Source organism: Botrytis fragariae (assembly GCF_013461495.1).
Source record: "Botrytis fragariae strain BVB16 chromosome Unknown tig00000001, whole genome shotgun sequence".
NCBI classification, from domain to species: domain Eukaryota; kingdom Fungi; phylum Ascomycota; class Leotiomycetes; order Helotiales; family Sclerotiniaceae; genus Botrytis; species Botrytis fragariae.
In genome coordinates, this window is record NW_023500987.1 from 3,291,598 (window position 1) to 3,316,123 (window position 24,526).

Here is a 24,526-nt window from a genome sequence, read left to right on the forward strand (position 1 = left end):
AGGGCAGGATGTGTTTCGAGTAGCACCTGGTTTTGTGGTGATATACTGTGCTTCAATTGGCTTGTGATGTTTGCGATAAGTGACATTCAAGATATATGCGAACCAAATCAGAACTCGAAGATTGATAGTTGCTTGAATAACTTTGGCGCGTCACTTTTTGTAAAAAATTAAAAATTGGGGGACGATGGGAATTTGATCTTAGCTAGATATTATTCCCCAAGATTTTCTGCCATTCTTAAAAAGCGGTGAAACTAACTAAAATGGCGGGGTGTAAGCTGTATTTACCTAAATACACTTGAACGCTACACCACTGATAATCATCGATAACACTCTTTACTTTTCTACGTTAATCTTCTAATTTCGAATAATCAACAGATATCAAAATCCTGGCGAGATCTGTCTCAAGTTCTTACATCACTGTGCAATATACAATCATTGAATAATACAACGGCTCAGAAACACATTGTCCAAGATGGATATAGACGATACCCCCATATTCAAATTGGAGGAGCTTGAAGCTCATCTCCAGGATTTGGTAAAATCTCCAGACACCCCAGTCGATACAAAACTCTTTGATGCTGTAGAGCTGCAACTTACAGGTATGTGCTGGTTTTCTCCCTGCATGCAAGAAGAGCTCTAAAGCAAGCTGTCGTGTTTCACAATCTTCACAGCTTCTAATCTCCTTTTAGAATACAACATCTCCCCTCTGATCCCGAAGCTACTTCCTACCATTACTCAGATCCTCCTTACCACACAACAAGACCCCACAGTACTCGCCAGTCTATCCGTAAAGTTATTACAGCCAATCACATTTCCCCAAGCTCTCCAGTTGGCTTCCGAAGACGCTTTGATTCTCGCACTTCGATCTCCCATACCTGCTGCCAATATACTTGCCTTAACAATCATTCAGAAGGCCACCAAAAGTTCCGCAGATGTAGCAAATCTATCGGGTATGAGAGGAGTGGTCGAGAATTATATCCGAACATGGCTTAGCAGCCCTCATGTCGGAGTTGGAGAGAAAGCTACGCAAGTGCTAGGAGAACTTTTGGATGTCGACTCTGTTCGAGAATTGACTCATATTACAAATGGAGTAGGAAATATGGACATTGCTGCTCAGCGACCGCCTGGACAAGGAGCACTTTGGCGAAGAATATTTCAAGACGTCGAAATATACGGAATACTTTTCTCGCTCTGCAGCTTGAAGACTATTGGAAAAGGTGATGGCCAATTGGATGAGAAACAAAAGACACTTGCTCAAGCTCGTTTGTTGAGAATTCTTCCTCATTTGGTAACTGTGGGTTTTGATTACCTCACCCGCCCAACGTTGAGCCAAGTCGACAAGGAGTACATATCGCCACAGGACGATGGGAAACTCGGGCTACTTTACTTCGCGGCAATGGAAATGGTGGATAAAGAAGACCTGCTTATGCACATGACGCTAACTATTTTCTTTTTGGAATTACTGGAGTCACTGAGTACTGTGGAATGGTTCTTCGGCCCGAGACAGACTTATATTGCTGAAATGATAAGGAAAGCTATGGAGTCAGACGTGGAGTTACGTCAATCGATTGAGGGTGTGACTCTATCGCCAGAATCAACCTCACAGACGAAAGAATTGATAAATTCTTTAAAGCTACTATCTTAAATGTGGTGTTAGTTAATCAAACCATACCCTTTGATGTCAACAGCTTATAGAGTTTACAGCTCGGATTGTTGTCTTGAAAGCCTTAATAGCACATCTCCCGTTTCTCTCGTGTGTAACCTGTGGTTAAGGGGGCATCGCTAGAGAATCATTGACTAGTGACATGATATAATAATGGTCAAATTGGTAATGGAATATTCGAAGAAATGACCATTTTTTTTTTTGGTAACAGCACAACTAGAGGTTGCATATAATTTTGGCTTCTTGGTACTGCATCTAATCACAACGTTGGCGTGCGGTTAATACTGTTGATATCAATATTCCAAGCATTAGCTGAAAGTTGAAAAAAGAAAATGAACATGTTGCATTGCCTTCAATATTACTACCTTTCTACATACTATGTTCGTACATGATCATGTCAATACATTCAATATATAACTGTTGTTACATCCGAATTCAGCCTTAATGTATTAGTCAATGAGATAGCAGCACAACTTCCACACATGATTATTTATTCGATTTGCTATCAATTTTTAAGACTTGTTAGTGTTGTTAAGTTACCCTACAAAGTTGTCCAATATGAAAAAAGAAACTGCACTACAACCCTATCATTGTATCCAAGTCTAGAAGTATATGCACTCTTTCTTGGCCCAAATCAATCAATACGAAGCAATTTCGAATACTCTCAAGAATTGCACCGGTTCTTCCATTAAAGTTGTGCAAGTATTTTTATCCAATGGGTTTGGGTTCAAGATGATCAACAGGCATCATTCACGTAATCTGGGATGGCTCGGACGGCAAGAGGGAAAAAAAGAGAAGTGGGTGTGGTGGCCATGTGGGTTTGGTGAACTCCCAAGAGTATCAATGCTTTGATAAAGTTTGATAGGGATGATAGATGTTGAATGGACGATCCTGTTGATCAATTTTAAGCTTGATTCGACAGCGTGAAATGTTGGGGGATCAACACAGTCAACGTTAAGATACTGTGTAAATCTGAGTACGTATAGTGCTTTCGCATTTAGGGTGATGGCCTCTTATTTATCTCTTCTCCAGGATATTGATATTAAATCATCACACCTCGGCATGATCGAATATTGTGCAGGTATTATTATAAGTGCTTACCTGTCAAGGGGGCCCTCAGCGGCGCAGTACAGTTATTGGACTTTGTCTAGCCGTGTAGAAATTTTACCCTCTCAAGAATCCTTCACCCCATCTATTTTTTAGGCAACGGTTGCTCCTAGTTCAGGCTGGGTGTTACATCAATTGATGCTAATGGGAAGTAATCTCTTCATTCGGTTATTTGCTGACATCTTTTAGTTTCTTAAGATTACCCAACCATGAGCCAACATTGGATTTTGATTGTGTTAGTGGATCCTTTTTAGAAAAGACAAGCTTTTTCATGATTAGTGGACCTATCGTAAGGATGAATAGACACGGCCCACGAGTCGGTGATAGCGGTCGGATCGCTTAGTTTTGGATTCTGTTCCTGACTAGTCATCTATCAAGACTCAAGAGACGGGATTTCGGGATCTAAAGAAGGGTTTTTTTGGATGAAATCGAATGAGCGTCTAGATAAAGTACACATCTATTATGTACCCCTTGAACTAATAAGATCTTGAAGCAAAAGTCGAATCATTTTGACGTTTTGAAGTGAAGAGGGAAGGACAGGACTCTAGACTACATTGTTAGTAGTATACATGACACATTTGAATAGGACCCGATGATTCGGACCAATTTTATGGGAGAACGTTATACCGATCTTACTTTTTGTCAATATTGGGGAAATTATCACAGTGTTCAATCCCCACTCCCACAACCAATTGTTTATCCTTATGAAGCAACCATTGCGCGCAAAGTGGATTGAGGGACCGGTCGAATTAACGCTTTAAGCACAATTGCCCCTCGGGTAAATCAGCCGAAAAAGCTACTCCGTTCCTGCATGATCACCCTAGGACGGGCTTATTCCTACAAATGAACTCAATTCATCCTCCTCATTGGCTGTTCGAACCCCAAAGTCTCCGCGCTACCTTGATTTATTTACCTTTCGGGAAATTACCTGCCAAGAGTGCCTTGGACGGTCTTCCCTTTCGTTCTTTGCATATTTAGCGAGTTGTATCATGGCTATCATTGGATACCTCACATGCGATTCGGCAATATCTGAGCATCATTTAGCCAGAAGTCGTTGTGTAACCCCTGGTTCGTGATGAACCGTTCGATTTTGGTCTCGAAAATGACGGGATCGGGAGAAATGTTACATATCCCTGTTCTATACAATTCCTTTTCCCTTTTCTTCCTCTCTTCTCTCCCTCCTTCTTGAATTCTAGACATCAAGCTTCTCATCAACCGGTGACCTTCGTACCGTGCAGACATTTGTTTGCGTCCTGTCTTTGACAACCAAACCAGTTCAATCACATTCTTTACTTGGCTTCGGCCTCTTGAAACTTTCATTTTTGCGTATATACTTAATATCCTTCTAATAATGTCTCCATCGAGGCTTTTTGCCGTGGCTGCGGCTACTTTTGCATTCATTGCTCCTGCTGCCGCTCTCTATGATGCATCGTCACCTGCAAATTTGGCTTTGTATTGGGTATGGCTTACAACTAGATTCAAAGTACTATTGCTGATTATGACGATAGGGTTCCGGGCCATCTCAAACCAATCTTTCGTATTACTGCGAGCAATCTACAGTAGACATTATTCCATTGGCTTTTATGAATGTTTTCCCAGCACAAGGTGATGGCTATCCAGCCGAGAACTTTGGTAATGCTTGTTATGGTCAACCAATCTTCACACCAGGTCCAGGTTATCCATTGGGGGATGTAGACACTTCGAAAGATCAGCTTTACGTTCAATGTCCAGGCATTCAAGAGGGAATTCCTTACTGTCAATCATTGGGAAAGAAGATATTACTTTCTCTTGGAGGAGCCTCCAACACTTATCAACTCACCGGTGCAGCTGATGGAGAATACTTCGCCGATTTCTTATGGGGAAGTTATGGACCTTTCAAGCAATCTTGGTTGGATGCTGGTGGAATTAGACCAATGGATGGTGGTTACTATGGAACTGACCCTAGTGTTCATATTGATATTGATGGATTTGATTTCGATATCGAATTTGGTTCTACTGGTAAGATAGACCGTCAAAATAACTCGTATGATAGCACGACTGACACTTATCAGACTACTCCGAAGGTTACATTGCAATGATCAACAGACTCCGAGAACATTTTGCCGAGAACCCATCGAAGAAATACTTCATTTCAGGAGCTCCACAATGTCCATTGCCAGAGCCAAATATGGGAACCATGATTGCTGGTGCCCAATTTGATCTTTTATGGATTCAATTTTATAACAATGCCCCATCTCAATGCACCGCTCGTCAATGGGCCGACAACTATGCTTTAACTGGACAAGACGACTCTGTAGGATTTACCTATGATAAATGGGTGTCAACCATTAACAGTGGTGCGAGTGCTGGTGCCTCAATCTATCTTGGTCTTCTCGGTTCTACCTTGGCAGGAACCGCATCTGACTACATTTCTCCACTCGAGGCTCAAAGTTTGATTGAATCTTATCACGACAAACCTCAATTTGGAGGTGTCATGATTTGGGAAGCTACATATTCTCAAGAAAATACAGATGCAGAACTTAAGGGAGATTCTTACCACGGATTTATTAAGTCTTGCTTGGATTCCTACGCACCACCTCCTCCCACTTCGACATCCTCGATTGTTCACAGTACTACTATTAGTAGTTCTAGCTCCACTTCAGAAGTTTCCATTACTTCCAGTGTCCCAACATCGACTGAATCATCTGCTGCTGCTAGTAGCACTGTGGTCTCGATCTCAACTACTTCGACCTCGGTTTCGGAATCTTCTGCCACACCAACTTTGATTTCCTCGGAATCTTCTACTGCTACATCTTCGAGTTTGTCAGAGACTTCAACTGCTACATCTTCGAGTTTGTCAGAGACTTCAACTGCTACATCTTCGAGTTTGTCAGAGACTTCAACTACTCCATCGCTTACTTCTACATCAGCTTCGGAGACCTCGACCGCCATATCCTCTTCATCATTGGAAACTTCCGCTGCAGAATCTTCGACTTCCTCTGAAGTTTTGCCAACTCAAGCATCATCTGGCTACACCATTCCAGGATACTCTCACAATGCGACATCTTCTTTGACCCATTCGCAAGTTCATTCCTCGAAGCCAGCTGGAAGTGGCACATTGCCAGTTCATTCTTCAAAGCCCACTGCTAGCTACACTTTCACCGGACATTCTTCCAAATCTACAAGCATCGCAACAGGCTACACCTCGAAGTCTCACTCCGCTAAGCCATCGTCTAAAGCATCTTCTGGTTACACTTCAGTATACTCCTTTAATTCTACTACCAGTGGAGTTGCCCACTCGTCCAAACCATATTCCACCAAGTCTGTTGTCACAGGTACTGGAGTATCTACCAAGCCATACCCAACTAAGTCTTCTGTTGCCGGCACTGGGGTTTCAAGCAAGCCATATCATACCAAGTCTTCTGTAGTTGGTACTGGAGCATCCACCAAGCCATACCCTACCAAGTCTTCCGTCGTTGGTACCGGTCAATCTAGCAAACCACGCCCTACCAAATCCCTTGGAACTGGTGTTAAGTCTTGCAAGAGCAGATCCAAGACTAGGACCAAGACCAAGACTAAGACATCATCTGCAGGCCCATCTGGATACCCGGGATCTACCTCTTCCATCGTTATCTCATCTACTGCGCCATACGGAAACAGTACCTACAGTCACTCAGAAACTATTCCAGCTTCCACCGCCACATCTTCAGTCGAGGGAATTACTGTATCTTCAGGTACTGCCACTGAAACTGGACCTGGATTTAGTGCAACCGACTCAACCGTGGTGGGATCTTCGACAATTGGTACCAGTGAGCTCCCAACTGGATCTACTACCAACAGCGGATCTGTAACATCAGAAACTGGTTCTGTCTCCGCTAGTGGATCTATTTCATCCGGAGTTGGTTCAATAACTTCGGCCATTCAATACACTACTTCGACGGCCTATGTTACTACAGTCTATACAATTACCTCCTGTGCCGCAACAGTTACTGATTGCCCGGGAAGAATTGGTTCTGTAACCACTGAAACTATCTCCTCCTACACCACTGTCTGCCCGGTCACCGCAACCGCCACCTCAACCTCTTCTGCTGAAGGGATTTCCGTATCTTCAAAGTCATCTTCGGCCCCAGGAGTCACTGCATCACAAACAGCATCTTCTTCCGCTCAAGGACTTACCACATCTCCAATATCCTCATCTTCAGCTCAAGGAAGTGCTACATCACCAAGTACTTCAGTTGTTCAATACACCACCTCTACAGCTTATGTGACCTCTGTTTATACCATCACATCTTGCGCAGCAACCGTAACCGATTGCCCAGGAAGAATTGGTTCTGTAACCACCGAGACAATTTCCTCTTACACTACCGTTTGCCCCGTAACAGAAACCAGTGGAAATAGTGGCATTGTTAGCTCGACATCTTCCTCCGCTGGAGTACCCGTTTCAACCACAGCAATTACTTCGTATGGAACTTCAACGGTCTACCAAACATCTGTTTATACCATCACTTCATGTGCTCCAAGTGTAACGGATTGTCCAGCTAGATCCGGTCAAGTCACAACTGAGACTATCTCATCATACACTTCCGTGTATCCAATCACTGTTTCTAGCGCTCCTATAAATGTACCTACCTCCGGAGCTTCTTCTGCTGCCGGAATCGAAACTTCAGTACCAACTGTCAAGGTTTCCTCCACCGCTGCCGTTTTCACCTCAGCCCCTTCAGTTGGAGCTTCATCCATTGCCGGTGTATCGTCGGCAATTCCAACCAAGGGAGCTTCTTCCGCCGCTGGCATCGTGACCTCAGTCCCAGTCATCGGAGCATCCTCACCCGCCGCTACTCCCGAAGCCGCATCACCAACAAGCCTCTACACAACCCTAATCTCTACCCTTATCAATTCTCAAACCACCACCATCTCCGCCATCATCGCTCCCTCAATCATCACCGTTGTTCCCGTCGCAATCGCATCCCCATCTCCAGCCACCAGCATCGCACCACCATATAGCGTGGCGCCACCATATGGTGCTGGAAACGGTACCTTGGTCGCCACTGGTACCGCATCGTCAATCACGAGAGTGCCAAAACCAAGTTCGTATGTGGTTAAGGCAGAGGGCGAGAGTACTAGTGTGAAGAGTGGAAGTGCGACGACGCAGACGTCCGTGGCGAGTCCGAGCGCGGTTACTTTTGAGGGGGGTGCGGAGAAATTGGTCAAGGGACTAGGTGTGTGGGTTGCTGTGGGTATGATGGGTTTGCTTCTTTTTATCTAGGGTTTAGATGGTTTATGATGATGAGGGGGTTTATGTGTGTATGTATGTACGTGTGTATGTAAGATAGGCCTATTTTCTTGGAGAGGGAGCGGACGTAGTTATGATGAAAAAATTCAATTTCTCTATTATTCTTTTGTATGTAGTTTTATTTTTGAAGTGTTGATTATGATAAATGATGGATTGTTTTGTCATCTGTATTTCTTGAACATTGACTCCAAGTTTCTTGCATTTTTATGTTGTGAATTTTCAGTACATGATATCTTGTTCTCGATAACATATCACTTCGTGATAAATAAAAGAGAAAAGTATTGCTTCATTTTGATGGAGTTTACAATGAGTGGAAGGGGGTCTGTGAAGAAATTACCATATTGTATTGATCTGTGTGCTGGATAACATCTGGAAAGTTGAATGGATGTGGAGAATGGACGGGGTAGAGAAATCTTGGAGTTGCTGGAGTATATTTCCAGATTATTAAATTACTTCAAAGGGAAATGAAGGAGAGTTTTAGATTGATTTGAGTTTGGAAAAGATGGGGTTGAGATGATGTAGATGGGGGATGGAGAACAGGAGAGCAAGAAAGGGTGCTAGGTTCGGGGGTGGTTGAGATGGGATGAAGGAAAAGAGGAAGGAGGGTCTAGGGTCTAGGTTGAACAGTGGGTAAGTGAGTAGGAGGATCAAAGTGAGAACGAATATGCATATTCAAACTATATTGAGATGTAAAATTTGAAAATTGGGGTACGATGAAAGTAGAGGGAGGAGTTTATTAGGATGGGCTATTTTTCATATGGAAGATCATTTAGGTAACAAACATTTTGATATTCTCTGAGCTACTCAAGTATGGTATGAGTTGGCTGGGATGGGAATGAAAACAATTTGTGTCTGCTGTGAGCTGTGGGGAATTCAATCGGTTGGTAATTAGACAATGGGTGGATTTTCTCTTAAGTTGTTTATTTGAATGACATATCTTGGGAGTCTTGTGTACATTATGAGGTTGAGAAATTTTGGAGATATATTATTGTATCCTGTATTATTTGAGTTTTGAGGAAGTAGAAAATAGGAATTGAGACGAGATGTGCTTTTGATACGGTCTATTTATCAATAATGCAATACTAAGAGATAGTTTTATCAAGTGACATATGTCTCAGATTGTATGAGTTCTGAGAAGCGCCCGGTTCAAGTACCATACTGTCAGATGGTATACTGTAAAAGTCGCAAGGCAGAATTAGTGATACTCAGAAGTTTCCATGATATCTCTGAAATACGTTTTTGTCTACACGCGATCATCTCACCATTCAATGCGTCATTAATTGACACTTATTTTCATTTCTCTCAAAATGGTCAATATGTGTTGGTTATTAATTATACTCTATCATCCATCCATAAACCACCGCATTAATCTAGAAGTACTCTACTCCCGCTTTGAATGCTTCCTATGTTTCCTATGCTTTCTATGCTTTCTAGGTGCATCTTCAGCCTGCGCAACCCCCTCGCTTAACAAAGCATTCTCACCATTCTTCTCAAACCATTGATCCACAACATGAGTTGACCATTCCACAGCTCCTGGAACAGGTAGCCGATCATCAAGTTCCATGTAATCGATTTCCGACAAATCATCCGTTCCTGACAAATACTCCGACTCTGTAGATGATCCCAGGCCCGCCATGCAATTTGGTCCTGTCAATGAATCATTCGGGTTTCTCGCATTGTTCCGAGCTCCCAAATTGCGCCGAGTCTTTGACTTTCCTTGAAGAGCCACCATTTTCTTCAATTCTTTAGTTTCTCTAGCTTCTTCAGCTCGATTCTCCAACCATTTCCGAATACTCGAGCTATCATCCGGTCCGATCTTCGTCGTTAGATCATTATATTTTCCAACAGTTCGATAGGCAGGGTGATCGACCTTGCTGACTGCGAGTTTGCGGAGCTCGGAATCGAGATCAGAAATGATGATTTTGATGATAGGCTTCAACGGACCGATTTGAAGACATTGGATATTCTTCTTGATAGAGTGGATACGTGCTTCGCGGCGGAGGAAAGAGTCTCCTAGTTCGGGCTCGATGCGCTCGTGTAATTTGGTGAGAATGACTTTGAGAGGTTTGAGAAGGATAGAGTCGATTGATTGGATGGCTTCGATCTTCTGGCAGATGTTGCACATCTTGTGAAAGATCCTGTGGTTAAGAGATGGGCTGTGGAAATTGGTGATTTGTCTCTGCAAGAGGTGGAGATGTATTTTTATGTGTAAGGTATGTTCGAGGTGTGAATAATAAGTGGAAACTGTTATTCAGTAATTGAGTGTTGGAGAATGTTGACTGGTTGTTATTGTGATTGGATTTTAGAGATGAACAAGTTCAAAAGTTATTGCTCTGACTGGAACTTGGGGATGTTATAACTCAAAATATGTACAGCCAGCCAAAAGTGCTACATTGCTAGATACACAATACGGGCATTACGGTTTGGCGTATTGAAAACAAAGGAGTATGTGTTGGTAATCATCTTAGATGTTTACGGTTTGTATCCAGACGTGAATAAGAAAGTACTGCTAATTTATCGGATAAAAAGGGGGTTAGACGAATGGCTATGAGTGGATAAACAATAATTAGCTATTAGAACAATGTGTGCACAGAAGAGTTGCGAGAATCGATACAGTAATAATTGACAGTAACCGAATGATAGTTGAATGTACATCCTTTACACATGAAAAAAGGAAAGTATAAACCCGACCCAAACTACCAAATCCAGCATGCGGCTACACACCCGCTTATCTTCATCCAAGTCTCTATCATCTTCTGCCCTCATATCTTCTCACTGCCGTACGTATTATCACCAACAAAACCCAAGATGCTGTCGCCTCAAGAAAAATAAGTCAAAAACTCAAAGTTCTCATAGCTCGACGGTCTGATTATTCACTTCGGGGTTCCAATATGCTAACATCGATTTATAGACAAACACTTATTCAATGGCATCAACGGCATCAACGGCATCAATCCATTCCTCAAACACCTTATTCAACGGTAATCGCCCACCCCATCTTATCCGACGGTAAACCTCAAACTTCAAACATCCAATCCTCATATCTGGTAAGATAAAGTCCCGGGCCCGGGCTTCCTGGTACATTCTCCATACGGTGTACATTCAACTCCTTCCATCCAAAATTAACAGATAACAGACTTGCGAGCTATGAGAACTGAGCAGCTCTTTTCTGTTATTCTTTTCCTTCTAACCACCCATTTTATGGTCTGATTGGACGGTATGATGGCGTAGTATTGAAAGATGATTTTTACGGAAGAAATGTGTGGATCTTGAAACAGAGAGAGTGAAAGTGAAAGCGAAAGCGAAAGTAAAAGCGCGTGTCTCCATCATGTAAGTGTGTTGAACTGAAGAGATCCAACAACTTGTTGTGAATGAAGTTGAAGCTGCCCACGTTTAGATATTTGAATCGTCCTAGGCAATAGTTCAGATGTAACGCTGTCATTTATTTCGGCAGTCGCGCAAGTCCTTCTCATCACTGAACTGGAATGGACTTTTCTTCAACTCAAGTTACAGCGCAAAAGTTGACCAGTCAACAAATAATAAATGAAGATGAGGGTGGATATATAACCCACGTCCATTCTGAAGTGATCAAGTATTCAAGGTACTTAATACTCCTATCATAATCATCACCACTACTTTTATAATGGCCACGGAATCACCATCTCCCATCTCTTAACTCAAATCTCAACACCTTCCTTTCCTCACCCCTCCCCACAGTGTTTCTTCCATATCACCAGCATAAAACATCCATGCATAGTCTTGGTCTCTGTAGAAAACTCGCTTTTAGCGGAGTTCAAAACTTCATCAGTAAGTCGAGAAAACAATCCCTAAAGCCATCGAGGCAGTGCAAAAATTCGAAGGCGGTTTCCTAGTGACCTCCCGAAAAAGAAAAACGACAAGAGAAAAGACGTTTGCAAAAGAAATCCAGTCGTGAGGGATGAGCTTCTCCGATATCTTGAGTGATCTGTGATGATGGGGAGACCTGTGGGATGTGAGGACTTCTTTTTGAAAATTGGATGCTTAAATTGTGTAATATTTCTGAGGATTTGAGCCATGGGCTGTAGTCTGATAGTTGATGAGAAGAGAGCTCTAACCTTTGATGAGATCTGGTTTAATGGTTCGAGCAGGTGGGGGTAATAGAGGTGTGTGTGGTGATTTGTGCGTGCGGGGGGACAGGAAAGTGTTGTTAAAGCTTGCCGCCTCCAAGATATGGTAGTTGAAAGTTTTTGGCTCAATTAGAGATATTTGCGAAAGGAAACGAATTACCACACTATTTATGTCAACCACCTTTCGCAGGATTGAATACATGACTATAACCAACACAACCGTAAAAACGGAGTGTAACAAAATCACTTCATCAACTTATCAACTCTCTTCTCCAAACTCCTTTCAAACTCACTCACACCTCCCTCTAACACCTTTACCCCACCACCTTTAACAACATAAACCAATCTCCTCCTCTGTTCCTCATCCTCCTCATCCTCCTCATCTTCCTCCTCTTCTCCCTCCCCTCCTTCCACCCCTCCACTACTTTCCTAACCAACCACCGATCATGACTAACCACCACAACCCCCCCATTCCACCCCCTCATCACCTCTCCCACCGCTCTCACCGTCCAAAAATCCAAATGCGTCGTCACCTCATCGAGAACCAACAATTGCGGTTCCTTCCACACCAATCTCGCCAACGCCAACCGCACAAGCTGACCACCAGATAACTTACCAGTTGGAACATCCGAGACAATTCGTCCCTGCAGACCCAAACCATTTAGGATCCCGCGGATTTCCTGCTCCGAGAGCACACCGGCGATATCGGAAGTTAGAAGAGAGAGAGCCGTTAGCTCTGGAGTGTTGTGCGAGAGAACTTGCAGATCTTCGACCGAGTTTTGAGAGTAGTATGCTAGTCGTAAACGAGGATGTTTGGTGAGGGTTCCCTTGGTGGGTTTAGCGGTTTCGGTGAGGAGAGAGAGAAGGGTGGATTTTCCGGCGCCGTTGAGGCCGACGATTCCGATGCGGTCGCCCATGTGGATGGTGAGGTTTACGTTTTCTAAAACGAATGGTGCGGGTGTGGTGGTGCTTTTTGGAGACCCGGAAGTTGGGTAGCGGAATGAGATGTTTTCTAATGAGAGCAATGGGCCGGGAAATCGTAAATCGGGTGCTAGAGGTATCATCATCGAGATACCTCTTTCCTCGGGTGGAATCTCGATTTCTTCTCTGGCTGTCAAATGGTAGCCAGCTAGGTCGCGATTGAGTTTGAACCGAGTTCCTTTAGCGGACACCTCCATGCCCATTCGATTATCTAATTTCTTTTGACGAGATTTAGCTTGGCGGAGTTTATTCTCATCGCCGGCTGCTTTTCCTTGTTTGATGTTTTGCTGAATGGTTTGCTGGATGTGCGATTTTTGCTTCTCTTGAGCGTCGCGCATACGGGTTAGATAGAGAGTTTTTTCGCGGATGGTGGATTCGTATGTAGACAAAGATCCACGGAAATAAGTCAGAGCTTGGCTGCGGAGAATGATAAGTTCTTGAGATGTGGCGGTGATGAAATCGCGATCGTGAGAGACGATTACAATGGTTTGGGGAGTGGGGGTAGATTCCTTGAGAGTTTCGAGATATTTTTGTAGCCAGATGATTCCAAGGAGATCGAGGAAATTGGTGGGCTCGTCGAGGATTAAAATGTCTGTTGGTTGGAGAAGGATCGAAGCGAGATTTGTACGCATTTTCCATCCTCCGGATAGGGTATTGACTGGTTTGTCCAGGTTTGCTTTGGGAAATCCTAGACCGGAGAGGATATTTCGTGCTTTTGATTCGATGTCGGCTAGTCTGGTGGGCTCTAGCTGTAATTGTAACTCTGCAAGAAGTTCTGCTGCTAGGTCTGTCTCTTCTTTGATTGTGGTTTCGTCAATTTCTTCATCTTTTTGATTAATTCTACAGAATAGATTAGAAGTTGGGCGCCAATTTGGTTCATGCCCACTTACCGTTCCTCAGAATCCGCAACAATCTTCTCAAAGGCAATCAATGCTTTTCTTGCTGCCATACCACGTGTTCCACTTCTGAGTCTGGCATCCTTATCTTTCTCGAATAATTCCTTCTTCAGCCTTTCATGCTGTACTTTCCGAAATGCCCGTATAGGTGACAATGCATCTTCATGACTATCCACAGCCTTGGACAATACTAAGAGATTTCATCAATGTCCATATAAATCATGCAAATACAACAATTGAGATGCCAAGACATACCATCAACTTCATGTTGAATTTCACTTCTTGAAGTAGCTTTGTCGATAACTTCTGCCAATACTGACAGCTTACTTCCTCCCGTTTCTTCAGACTCACTACTCCCTTCGCCACCGGTATCTTTTGAATCTGCATCTGTTTGCTGCAAGATAGATATCCTAGTCTGTACAGGAATACCAGGGATCAATTTCTCCGCAATGGCCTTCAACAAAGCTTCATGTGACACCAACTATCAGAAATCTCATTTTTCTTGGCTCAAAATGAAAAAGGGGAGACATACTCGATTTTCCTGTGCCATTTCTTCCAATCAATGCATAGCATATTCCAGCTTTGAGTTTCAAACTCGCATTGGATAGAATCTCAAGACCTTCTGCTTTAGATTTTCCCTTTGATTTCACACCTGATTTACCCGAAGATGTAACCGTGATATTTAAACCTTCAATATCGAGCTACGATATATATGGTCAGAATTTATCTTCAGTTGGAATGATCTTTAAACATCGCTAAGAAAATGGACGTATTTACCTCCTGATAAACTGGATTCTCAATATGGAATCTCGTTTGTTTACACGAACACAAGATGGTGGTTGCTGATTCTCCTTGAGACAACATTTTTCCTTCTTGCCTCAATAATTTGGATGAAAACCCGGATTTTAAAAGAATAAATTAGAAGAAATTCGAATTGAAAGAAAGGAACGAAAATGACAATTAAATTTATCAAAGGACTGAACCTGATTTTAATGGCATTGAATTCAATCGAGGATGATGCTGTTGTTAAATAGCTGATAAGTTATGGAAGTAGTTGACATGGAAAATACCAAGACCCAACAGACCTTCTCAAGCTTCGGTTGCCGCTTTCCGATGTTGATCTCATCGGCCTGACTCACATGTTTCGGGTTCAGAAAACTTCTCATGTAACTTCAACACACAACATGTAAGATTGTGCATCCAAATTAAATCAGAGCTTCAGAAATTTAATAGTAATAAGTGAGTCACATCCCCGGCGCCGTCACATTGATAGATTTGCGCAGATGGATGAATGAGTAAAGAGAATAGCTGCTTCGGTTAATTTATCATCTAGTCTATCATCTAGTCTAGTGTTACTTCAACTGCGCCACTCCTAGTTCTATGGCTGAGCTCCACATACATCCACGTGATATTCCCTTCCACACCTGACTTCTCGAACTCATCGAACGCATCATATCCAATATCTTTACATGGAAATACTGACCATGGTGATTCCTGATCAGAAAAACCGTACCCTTGAACCAATTCCCAATACCCAATTCCCAATCATCAAGATGTCCACCGAAACCCCCAATCCCCTCTACGTCCCTGAAATCCTCGCCAAGATCCTCTCCCATCTCGACGTCAAAACTCTGCTCCTCTCTCAGCGTGTTTCCAAACAATGGGCCGAAATAATCCAAACATCTCCCCATCTCCAAGAATGTCTTTTCTTCAAACCCGTTCCCCGAAATATAGAGGTTACGCTTAATCCTTTACTGGCCGAGAAATTCCCAGATTGGTTTTATACTAGTGAAGAAGAACCATGGAATCGAGTCGGCCATAAAACTTTCAACGAGCTGGAATGGGGTTCTTCACCCGGCGTTGCGATGGCTTATAGGAGATCTGATGCTAGCTGGCGCAAAATGCTACTGCGTCAGCCCCCACTTGAAGAAATGTTGATCGATTACACCAGGGTTGATAAACAGGGGCTTTTTTTCTGGGACGTAAAGGTTGAGAAAAAGGAGGGGATCAGAATGGGTGTGGCGTATGATTATATGTACCAGGCTATGTATACATGTATATTCGTGGGTGTGGATGGACCTATTTATAATCATGAATTTATGTTCGATTGGAGAAAGGAAAAAGTTGCAGGGGTAACGTCGAAGGAGCGCTGCTCGAGAATCAAGGTATCGGTGAAGCAGGGGTCGAGTTTTTGTGGAGAAGATTGTGAAGATTGTAGAGATGTTAATAGTCATCACAGAATCTTCAGAAGCGAGGGATTTGAGAAAGAAGCGGCAAATGAAGATGCATATTTGAAGATGATGCAAGATGAAGGTTTCGAAACTTGGTGAATCACGGAACAATAGGAAGTAGGACTAGCTTTTTCAAGTCATCTGGTCGTTCGGAGTATGGGCTTGATTGAAAGATTGAGTATACTTAGTTGAGAGAATATATGAATAATGAAATATGAAGCACAGTCACAAATCCTACCAATTAGAATACAACACTCGCCGAATTTCTTGTAGTAATCGATACTTACTAGATCACGGATGAAGAGTAGCACTCTCGGAGCTCTTTTTATCCGCATGGAAAGTAGGTAAACATGGAGAATCCTGAGTACGAAAGAGAGAATAGAATTAAACCACATGACAAGAGACTGTGTGAGAGTTGTACGAAAGAACGGTATCTTAACAGGATGCTTTGAATGGGGGAGGGAGTAGACAGCGAGGATTATTCGACGGAAATCATGTAGTATAGATGCATGGTTATAATGACTAGTGAATTAGGAGTCTGATTGATAGGATGGGGATACGGGTGCGAGGTAGATATTGGAATAGACATCGTAATGTATGCTTAAGGAAAGGATGATTAATGTCCTGACGGCTGACAGTAGCTCGAAAGCGAACATCATCCGAACTCTACTCGAATATATCCGAAAAATTTGATATCCATATTTGAACGCCTAGTCACACCAGCACTCGCTGCCACTTCCAACTTGATAGCCTCGATTTGATGCTATTGCATGGTTTTCGAATTCATACTTCACCACAGAGGCACCAAATCATTCCGCCATTATGATATCAGCAGTAATAAAGTACATGTATTCTAATTTTACTATCCGTACTTCTACAAACAGTCAAAATTAATGACTGACCGATCTCTCCACCAACATGTGGCTATCGTCTCTTCTCACCACCATTGAACTTCATGTACAAATCAATTATAGCAAAGAATTTTGTTATTTCTCTATTCGACTCTCAAACTTTGTAATCTTGCTTCGGTTGCAATTACCTAGAAATTGTGAGTAATTGAAGTATCAAGTGAGTGTTAAGGGTAAATTGGAAGTATAACTTACGTCAAGGGCCTGCTGAACCTCGAGGACCTTTCTAACCTCACCCAACCAATCCTTACTCAAAGTCTTTGCCCACCCCTTTAATCCGTTCATCTCTCTAGCTGCACCATCCAAATCACCCTCCTCAAGGAATGTCTCCGTTCTAGTCAAGATGCTTTCAACATCATCACCAGTAGCCAAACCCTTCTTCTTGAACAGAAGCTTGCTTAGTACGTAACTTGAAGCATGGCTAGCGACACCAGCCTCTTCAGGTAACAACGAAGCTTTGCGGACTTCAGATGCAACACGACGGAAACGGTCAATGAGGGCAGCTGAGCTTGGAACACCCTTTTGATAAGCGACTGGGTTGATGGATGCAATCGCTGCGTTGACAACTGGATCATCAGATGCAATTTCCTTAAGGGCAGCAAGTTCTCTGGTGAAAGGACGTGGAATTTGAGACTTTTCGAGGTTAGCACGAACGGCCTCAACTGCAACATGAAGATGTTGAGTCTTGAGGTTTGCGTCGACAACAGAATTGAAGTCACCAGTAAGCTTCTCGAGATCATTGACGGTGTTAGTCAACTCGGAAAGCTTGCCGAGGCGGCCTTCACGTTCTTCCTCCACGCGACTTCTGACATCAGCCAAGAATGCACGCTTAAGTTCAACTGCTTGTTCTGTCAAAAGATTCTTGAGCTTTTGCTCATTGACCTCGTTTGCGCGATCAAGCTCAGATTTAAGCTTTTTCTCGTAGTTCTCGTGAATTCTCTTGCGCTCGGCTTCGTACTCGGCCCTGTATTGAATTTCCTGCTCTGCTTGTTGGTTCTTGAAGTTTTGCATGAGTTGCATAGCAGCACGATCGAATTCTCCATCGTGAGACTTAATCTTCTCGTCAGCTTCCTTCAATGCTGCCTCCTTCATAGCCAAGATCTTGCCTCCAACTCTGTTCAATTCCGACTTGGCCTTGTCCATAGTAGATGTAAATCTAGCATTTGCATTGTCGGCATTAACGACTGCAATGATATCATTCATAATCTTAACCAGTTCTTGAACTACAGGCTCGTTTCCATTAGGGATATTGATTGGGTCAATTCGCTCAATTTTCTTATATGCTCTAGATGGCTCATTGACTTCTGGGTCCCTTTGAGCATTACTTGACTTGGCTTCTGAAGTGGCAGGCGCAGCAGCTGGAGCTGGAGAGTTCTTTACTGGTGCATTTCCACTCTTAACTTGCTCAACGGCCTTGACTCTATCGGCTGGTTTTGAGTCGTGTGGTGTTTGAACAGCTTCCGATGGCTTCGCCTTGTCCTTCGCTGAGCTAGTGTGTCGTCCAGTAGATTCCTTGTTCTCATTGGCAACCCTCCATGACACGCCACTTTGGCTTGGGATTTTGACCTGTTCGCCAGTATCTCTTGGAGGCCTTGGAGCTCGATTTGCGATCAAAGGGAAACGTTTTCGGAATTCCTGTTCCTCGAAATAAAGGACCGCTTCCTCTCCGAAAGGTACATATTCGGTAAAGAAGTCATGGAAATTATCATTGATTCGGGAATAGTAAACTCCTCCGCCGAAGCCCAATGTTGTTAATAAAAATAATGTTGTGAAGAACTTGCGGAAGAAGCGTCTCTTTGGCTTGGGTGCGGGAGGTGGTGGGATGGAAGATGGAGGGGGAGGCCCTGGTGACTTAACTCCTGGAGGAGGAGGAGTAAGAGGAACATTTTCCGCAGGAATTGTGGTGGAGGTTGGAGTTGCTGGTGTTGGGGCAGTGTTTGGTGTTACTATTGCTCCAGGTGGTAATGGTTCAGATGTAGCCGCACTGGCAGATCCTGGAAGTACTGGAGGTCTCGAGTCTGTTATACTTGGCTTATCGGCATAACTTCTCTGGAGTTACAAAGAACTATCAGCATTCATATCGCTACTTAATTGCTCGAGGTGGAATATCTTGAAGCTTCATACCATAGTATCCGAAATCACCCGGCTATTTTGTGCTCTCCATTGACGTCCAGGACTGACGACGTTGGATCTGAGACCCAACGTCCTCGAAGATCGAAGACCAACTCGCAGCATGACGGGCTGCGTGGAGCGATGAGTTATTTTTGAGGTTGGTGATGTTAAAACTGCGCGTCTTCTTCTGCCAATTATACAATTCAAGATAAAAACACTTTCAAGTTTACAGAAGCTCGGACCACACCAGTTTTTGGTTGATGATGTAGAAAATCCCAGGGTCGGAATTGACATTAGCCAAATGTGCAAGGCTACGAAATATTGTCAAAATTTTGATTTATATGTATTGAAAGAATTCCTATAGTGATCGTTCTCTAAGCACAGATTCTTGTGCAATAAAAAATATTGTTTTAAATGCATGGTTCTATTGCATATCGTACATCCCAAATGCCGAAGAACTAATTCATCAAAAAGGAAAAAAACAAGGAAAACCCTCACGCCTAGCAAGCAGAAATCTGCTGCATATCAAACCCCTTCCTACGAGAATTTAGAGACATCAAGGTATTAAAAAACGATTGCTCTCGTAAATGTTGAAGTGGCCACATGTATGCTGCCCTCAACCAAGCAATCTTGTTCGAAAAGGAACACTATTTGTGGAAAGTCCCGACAATAGCTCATTCTTGGTATCAAAGGTTCATTCCACCCAATATGTCCCATACTCCACCGCATATTCATCACAAAGTTTCTCTAGCAAGCACATCCTGGGCCTGCTTGTGTTCCTGGCGCTTCGGGCCTGAGATCAACACCAGTTCCCCTTGGACCACCAGCTCTTGGATTTCTTGGACCGGCTTGATCCAATGGTAATTTCTTTGCAATTGCTGTGAACAATTCCCTTACGTTCTCAGATGTCTTAGCAGAAGTTTCGAAGAATAGTAAACCGGCTTCTCTAGCGTAATTCGAAGCGTCTTCAGTAGTAATAGCACGTTTATCCGGTTGTTCCGTGACTAAATCGAGCTTGTTTCCGGCTAAAGCAATGATGATATTCTCATTTGCTTGTCGTTGAAGCTCTTTCACCCAAGATTTGGCCTTATCCAATGAGGCCTATCACAGATGTTAGCGAATTACTTTCCAATTTAGAGTCGGAGAAGCGTACAGCCTGTGTGATGTCATAAACAACAACAGCACAGTTGGCATTTCGATAATACATAGGCGCTAGCGACTTGTATCTCTCTTGTCCTGCGGTATCCCATATTTCGAATTTGACTGTGGTGTTCTCGTCGAGGGAGATGGTTTGAGTTAAGAATGCAGCGCCAATAGTACTCTCGCGGTCTGCCGTATGGTCAGCGGTGTGGTCTTTGTTTATCCAATATCCCCTGTTTGAATCGTATCTAGGCTTTTGATATAAGAACGAGATTTGTTGGATGGCTACTCACAATCATCGAATTGATCCTGGTTTAAAAAGTCAGCTTGAAATAATTTCATTGCTTGGAAATAATCAGAAATACCTTGACAAATCGTAAAACCAACGAGCTCTATGCCGAACATTAGCATTTAGAATAAATCCAACTGGCAAACGGTAGCTCATACCTTTCCGACGGCAGATTCCCCTATCATGAAAGATTAGCAACCGATTTAATGAAGACGTCAGAAACTTATGGAAATAGCGTACCAAGTAACACCAATTTAAACTGCGCAAATCGTGAGTTTCCAGCACGGGAGCCTGGTGGACCTCGAGCAGCCATGTTGAAATGTGAATGTGAATGTGAATGTGGTTGTGGTTGTGGTTGTGATTGTGAATGGGATTTAATGGAGTGGGATATATCGCTGGGCAAGTTGTATATGCTCGTGTAGTACTTGGGCGGCTCTAATTCGTAGGAGGAAGGCGGAAGTGGTGGAGGTAAAGTTAAATGCTATCTTGCTTGATCTTGAGAAACAGCGCAACCTGGAAAGTGACGACGATCCTAAATCGCTTCGATTACTGGGACAATCATGATCACGTGGAGCATTGTTCAGATGCTCTTTGAACGTCAGCCTATCAAAAGTTCATCATTAAATGCTAAATCCACACTTGTATCTGAATCAGTACTTGTCAAAACTGGAGCTAATTCTTCAATGCTACCTGGGTACTGTAGAATTATATTAACAAATATAGTAATTCTAATGAATCTGTCTTACTCCTTTTATATTTGTCAACCATTTCAAGTGATTATGAATATCAAGAAGAGTTTTGTCCCCCGTACTTTGAAACTTCAGATATTGATCTGGAACAGACAGAAAGGGACGAGATTAGTAATAACAAGGGGGTGCTTCTAGGGCGTATCCACCAAGTGTTAATTTTAGATATTGCGAGGCTCCGAGCTTCGAATTAGAGAACAGCTATATCAAGCTTGACTGAATTATAGATCAGATCGTACGCGCCCGCAGAGGAATTTGTTTGTGAGAACCAGACAATAGAGGAACTACGATACACACTATCTGCAGGATAGATCAGTCAAAATGGCCAGTTCTTTGCCCTTCAGGGATATCAACGTCCATGCCTCAACATCGCATTACGCATTCACATCACCATCTTCACCCTCGGCACCAACACTTGTAGTTGATCGACCAACAGGAGATATACGACTTAATGATGGAGCACTCTTGGGAGGGAAGCGTGTATCCAGTATTGCCGGCATCTTGGGCATGATCAAACTACGACTGGGTATTTACAATGCCACATTATACCAGAGTTGGAACTGATTTCTTCCTAGATAAGTACATTATTGTAATTACAAAGGCACAACCTATTGGAAGACTGAAGGGGCATATGGTATTTAAGATCATCACAACCGAGTTCCTACCTCTCCGAGAACGAGCGCTTCGAGACCAAGACGAAGATACCTACCTAAACCTCCTTAAGGTCTTCATCAAGTCTGCACCGATGTACTTTTCATATTCTTCCGACATTACCAATACTTTTCAGAGACAATCGCAACTCGACACATCAGCTCCTCTATGGAAGCGAGCAGACGACCGATTCTTTTGGAATAAATTTATACAATCAGATTTAATAGATTTCCGAACATCTGGGTCTCGACATCAACATGGACAACAACCAGCGGCGGATCCATATATCTTGCCAGTTATGTTTGGAATGTTTGAGATTGTTCACACTCAAGTCAAGTCCACTCCATTGACATTTATCTTGGTTACTCGAAGATCCAGATACCGAGCTGGAACTAGATACTTTTCTCGAGGTGTGGACGAGGACGGGCACGTTTCTAACTTTAATGAGACGGAACAAATTATCATTCTGAATGACAATAGCAGTGGGCTTGGTGGATTTGCCGGAGGAGCTGGAATGCAAAATGGCAAAGTTGGAGGATCAGGCGACAAGGAGATACAGATATTGTCATATGTACAAACCAGAGGAAGTGTCCCGGTATTTTGGGCAGAAGTCAACACTTTACATTATACACCAAAACTTCAGATTCGAGGAGTGGAAAGCGCCGTCCCTGCCGCTAAAGCGCATTTCGACGAGCAAATCCGAATGTATGGAGACAACTATCTGGTAAATTTGGTAAACCAAAAGGGACGTGAGCAGCGGGTAAAAGAAGCATATGAACAGATGGTTAAGATTTTGGTTTCGGCGCCAACTGAAAGCAGACAAAGTGATCAAATTACAGATGAGAAATTCCGGGTGGTTGAGCCTAATGGAAAGAGACAAGAGATGGATAGACTGCACTACGTATACTTCGATTTCCACAACGAAACCAAAGGATTAAAATGGCACCGAGCACAACTATTACTCGACCAACTCAATTCTGCCCTTGAAGCGCAACAGTATTTCCGTGGAATTGATATGCCAGCTGATATCGATGGCCGTCTCGAAGTTCGCAATCACCAGACTAGTGTTGTCCGCACAAACTGCATGGACTGCCTAGATAGAACAAATGTTGTTCAAAGCATGCTTGGCCGATGGACCCTTAATCGGCAATTAACGGATCTTGGTGTTCTCACTCGTGGCGAGACCTTCACAACAGCCGACCCCGAGTTTGAAGTTCTTTTCCGTAAACTTTGGGCCGACAACGCTGATGTCGTCTCCAAATCCTATTCTGGAACAGGCGCCCTCAAAACAGATTTCACAAGGACAGGTGTGAGGACCAAAGCTGGTGCTCTTCAAGATCTCCAAAATTCTATCACGCGTTACGTGAGAAATAACTTCCTAGATGGGCCTAAGCAGGATTCATTTGATCTATTCCTAGGCTATTATCTTCCTAGTAATGCAAATATTGGCTCTCATCTTATTACTGCTGATAGGAGACCATTACTCATTCAAAGCATCCCTTATATTCTCGCCTTCAGTATCTTTTTCGTCTTTGTTGGCCTCTTCACCCCTCGTCTACCTAATGCCGCTGTATTACCGTTGAGAATTTGGGTTATGGTTTGGTTGGTAGTAGGAGCATGGTGTGCTAATTTCGTTTACGGCAACGGAATGCTATATGTATGTTCCTCTCTCGCTCTTTATTTTCCCTTCTCTCATACCCCTGATACTGTACTTCATCATCTCCTTCTTTCCTTCAAGCATTTCTACTAACACTTTCTCTACAGGTCAACTGGCCCAAGCTCAATCCTCGCCCCTGGGCAACAGAAGGCTATAATGAAGCAATAAGTAACGCACGCAAAGACAAATTAGTCGGTGGGCTAGTAGCAACTAAGCACGAACGTGGATTAAGCACAGCTCGTTACGCGAATGCTGAGGAAGGAAAAAAGAGAATCGAGTAGATTTTTTTTCTATAGTGTTCCTATTTCCCTATTCTTCTTTCTATTACCTAGAATGCTTAAAATTGCATGCAAGCTCTTTAATTACCTATTTGAGATTTTTATTGCTGATGCGTGTGATTCCATTTTCTTTTACATCTGTTTGGTTCGGGGCGCGAGTGGGTGGGGAGTGAAATGAGCAGTGATCGTCATACGTGGGGATATATTTGATAGCGTGGGTGTGGGCGTGAGCGTGCATGGTTTAGATCTGAAAAGATGTTGAATTTTAAAAATTGCGTTCTGAGAACGTGATTCAGGAGGAGGAATGGCTGGATGGATGGACGGGACTGGACGGAATTGGGAAAGGGCTGGGTGGAAGGGAAATGGGAAGGGGAAGAGGTTCAAGTAAACTGTAACTCTATAGTATAGATATTGTATAAGGATTTTGGCGTTACCATTTTACTGTTCTTGATTCCATGTGTTGCTGGTTATAGTATTGTTTTCTGGGTGAGG

The 24,526-nt window shown here is 43.1% G+C and overlaps 8 protein-coding genes across 8 annotated transcripts; 4 read left to right on the top strand and 4 right to left on the bottom strand.

The window, feature by feature from the left end:
* Window positions 1-472: 472 nt before the first annotated feature.
* Window positions 473-1,645, top strand: Bfra_001007 (uncharacterized protein; the record flags this gene model as incomplete). The annotated part of the gene is made up of 2 exons (XM_037331448.1): window positions 473-599; window positions 690-1,645. 2 exons carry the CDS (start codon window positions 473-475, stop codon window positions 1,643-1,645), a joined length of 1,083 nt encoding a protein of 360 aa, XP_037197781.1.
* Window positions 1,646-4,121: 2,476 nt separating this feature from the next.
* Bfra_001008 (putative chitin recognition protein) lies at window positions 4,122-8,012 on the top strand (the record flags this gene model as incomplete). Its single annotated transcript, XM_037331449.1, has 3 exons — window positions 4,122-4,229; window positions 4,279-4,768; window positions 4,822-8,012. 3 exons carry the CDS (start codon window positions 4,122-4,124, stop codon window positions 8,010-8,012), a joined length of 3,789 nt encoding a protein of 1,262 aa, XP_037197782.1.
* Window positions 8,013-9,420: 1,408 nt separating this feature from the next.
* Window positions 9,421-10,164, bottom strand: Bfra_001009 (uncharacterized protein; the record flags this gene model as incomplete). Its single annotated transcript, XM_037331450.1, has 1 exon — window positions 9,421-10,164. The coding sequence occupies one exon, from the start codon at window positions 10,162-10,164 to the stop codon at window positions 9,421-9,423; it is 744 nt and encodes a 247-aa protein (XP_037197783.1).
* A 2,224-nt stretch (window positions 10,165-12,388) lies between these two features.
* Window positions 12,389-14,886, bottom strand: Bfra_001010 (putative abc transporter protein; the record flags this gene model as incomplete). The annotated part of the gene is made up of 6 exons (XM_037331451.1): window positions 12,389-12,574; window positions 12,601-13,966; window positions 14,017-14,212; window positions 14,278-14,487; window positions 14,555-14,723; window positions 14,800-14,886. The coding sequence occupies 6 exons, from the start codon at window positions 14,884-14,886 to the stop codon at window positions 12,389-12,391; spliced, it is 2,214 nt and encodes a 737-aa protein (XP_037197784.1).
* A 689-nt stretch (window positions 14,887-15,575) lies between these two features.
* Window positions 15,576-16,352, top strand: Bfra_001011 (putative f-box domain protein; the record flags this gene model as incomplete). The annotated part of the gene is made up of 1 exon (XM_037331452.1): window positions 15,576-16,352. The coding sequence occupies one exon, from the start codon at window positions 15,576-15,578 to the stop codon at window positions 16,350-16,352; it is 777 nt and encodes a 258-aa protein (XP_037197785.1).
* An 895-nt stretch (window positions 16,353-17,247) lies between these two features.
* On the bottom strand, window positions 17,248-19,396 carry Bfra_001012 (putative mitochondrion protein; the record flags this gene model as incomplete). Its single annotated transcript, XM_037331453.1, has 3 exons — window positions 17,248-17,292; window positions 17,357-19,210; window positions 19,286-19,396. 3 exons carry the CDS (start codon window positions 19,394-19,396, stop codon window positions 17,248-17,250), a joined length of 2,010 nt encoding a protein of 669 aa, XP_037197786.1.
* A 624-nt stretch (window positions 19,397-20,020) lies between these two features.
* Window positions 20,021-21,015, bottom strand: Bfra_001013 (putative rab gtpase protein; the record flags this gene model as incomplete). The annotated part of the gene is made up of 5 exons (XM_037331454.1): window positions 20,021-20,374; window positions 20,427-20,666; window positions 20,779-20,805; window positions 20,861-20,880; window positions 20,943-21,015. 5 exons carry the CDS (start codon window positions 21,013-21,015, stop codon window positions 20,021-20,023), a joined length of 714 nt encoding a protein of 237 aa, XP_037197787.1.
* Window positions 21,016-21,769: 754 nt separating this feature from the next.
* On the top strand, window positions 21,770-24,037 carry Bfra_001014 (putative phosphoinositide phosphatase protein; the record flags this gene model as incomplete). The annotated part of the gene is made up of 3 exons (XM_037331455.1): window positions 21,770-21,974; window positions 22,024-23,756; window positions 23,864-24,037. 3 exons carry the CDS (start codon window positions 21,770-21,772, stop codon window positions 24,035-24,037), a joined length of 2,112 nt encoding a protein of 703 aa, XP_037197788.1.
* Between the last annotated feature and the right edge of the window lie 489 nt (window positions 24,038-24,526).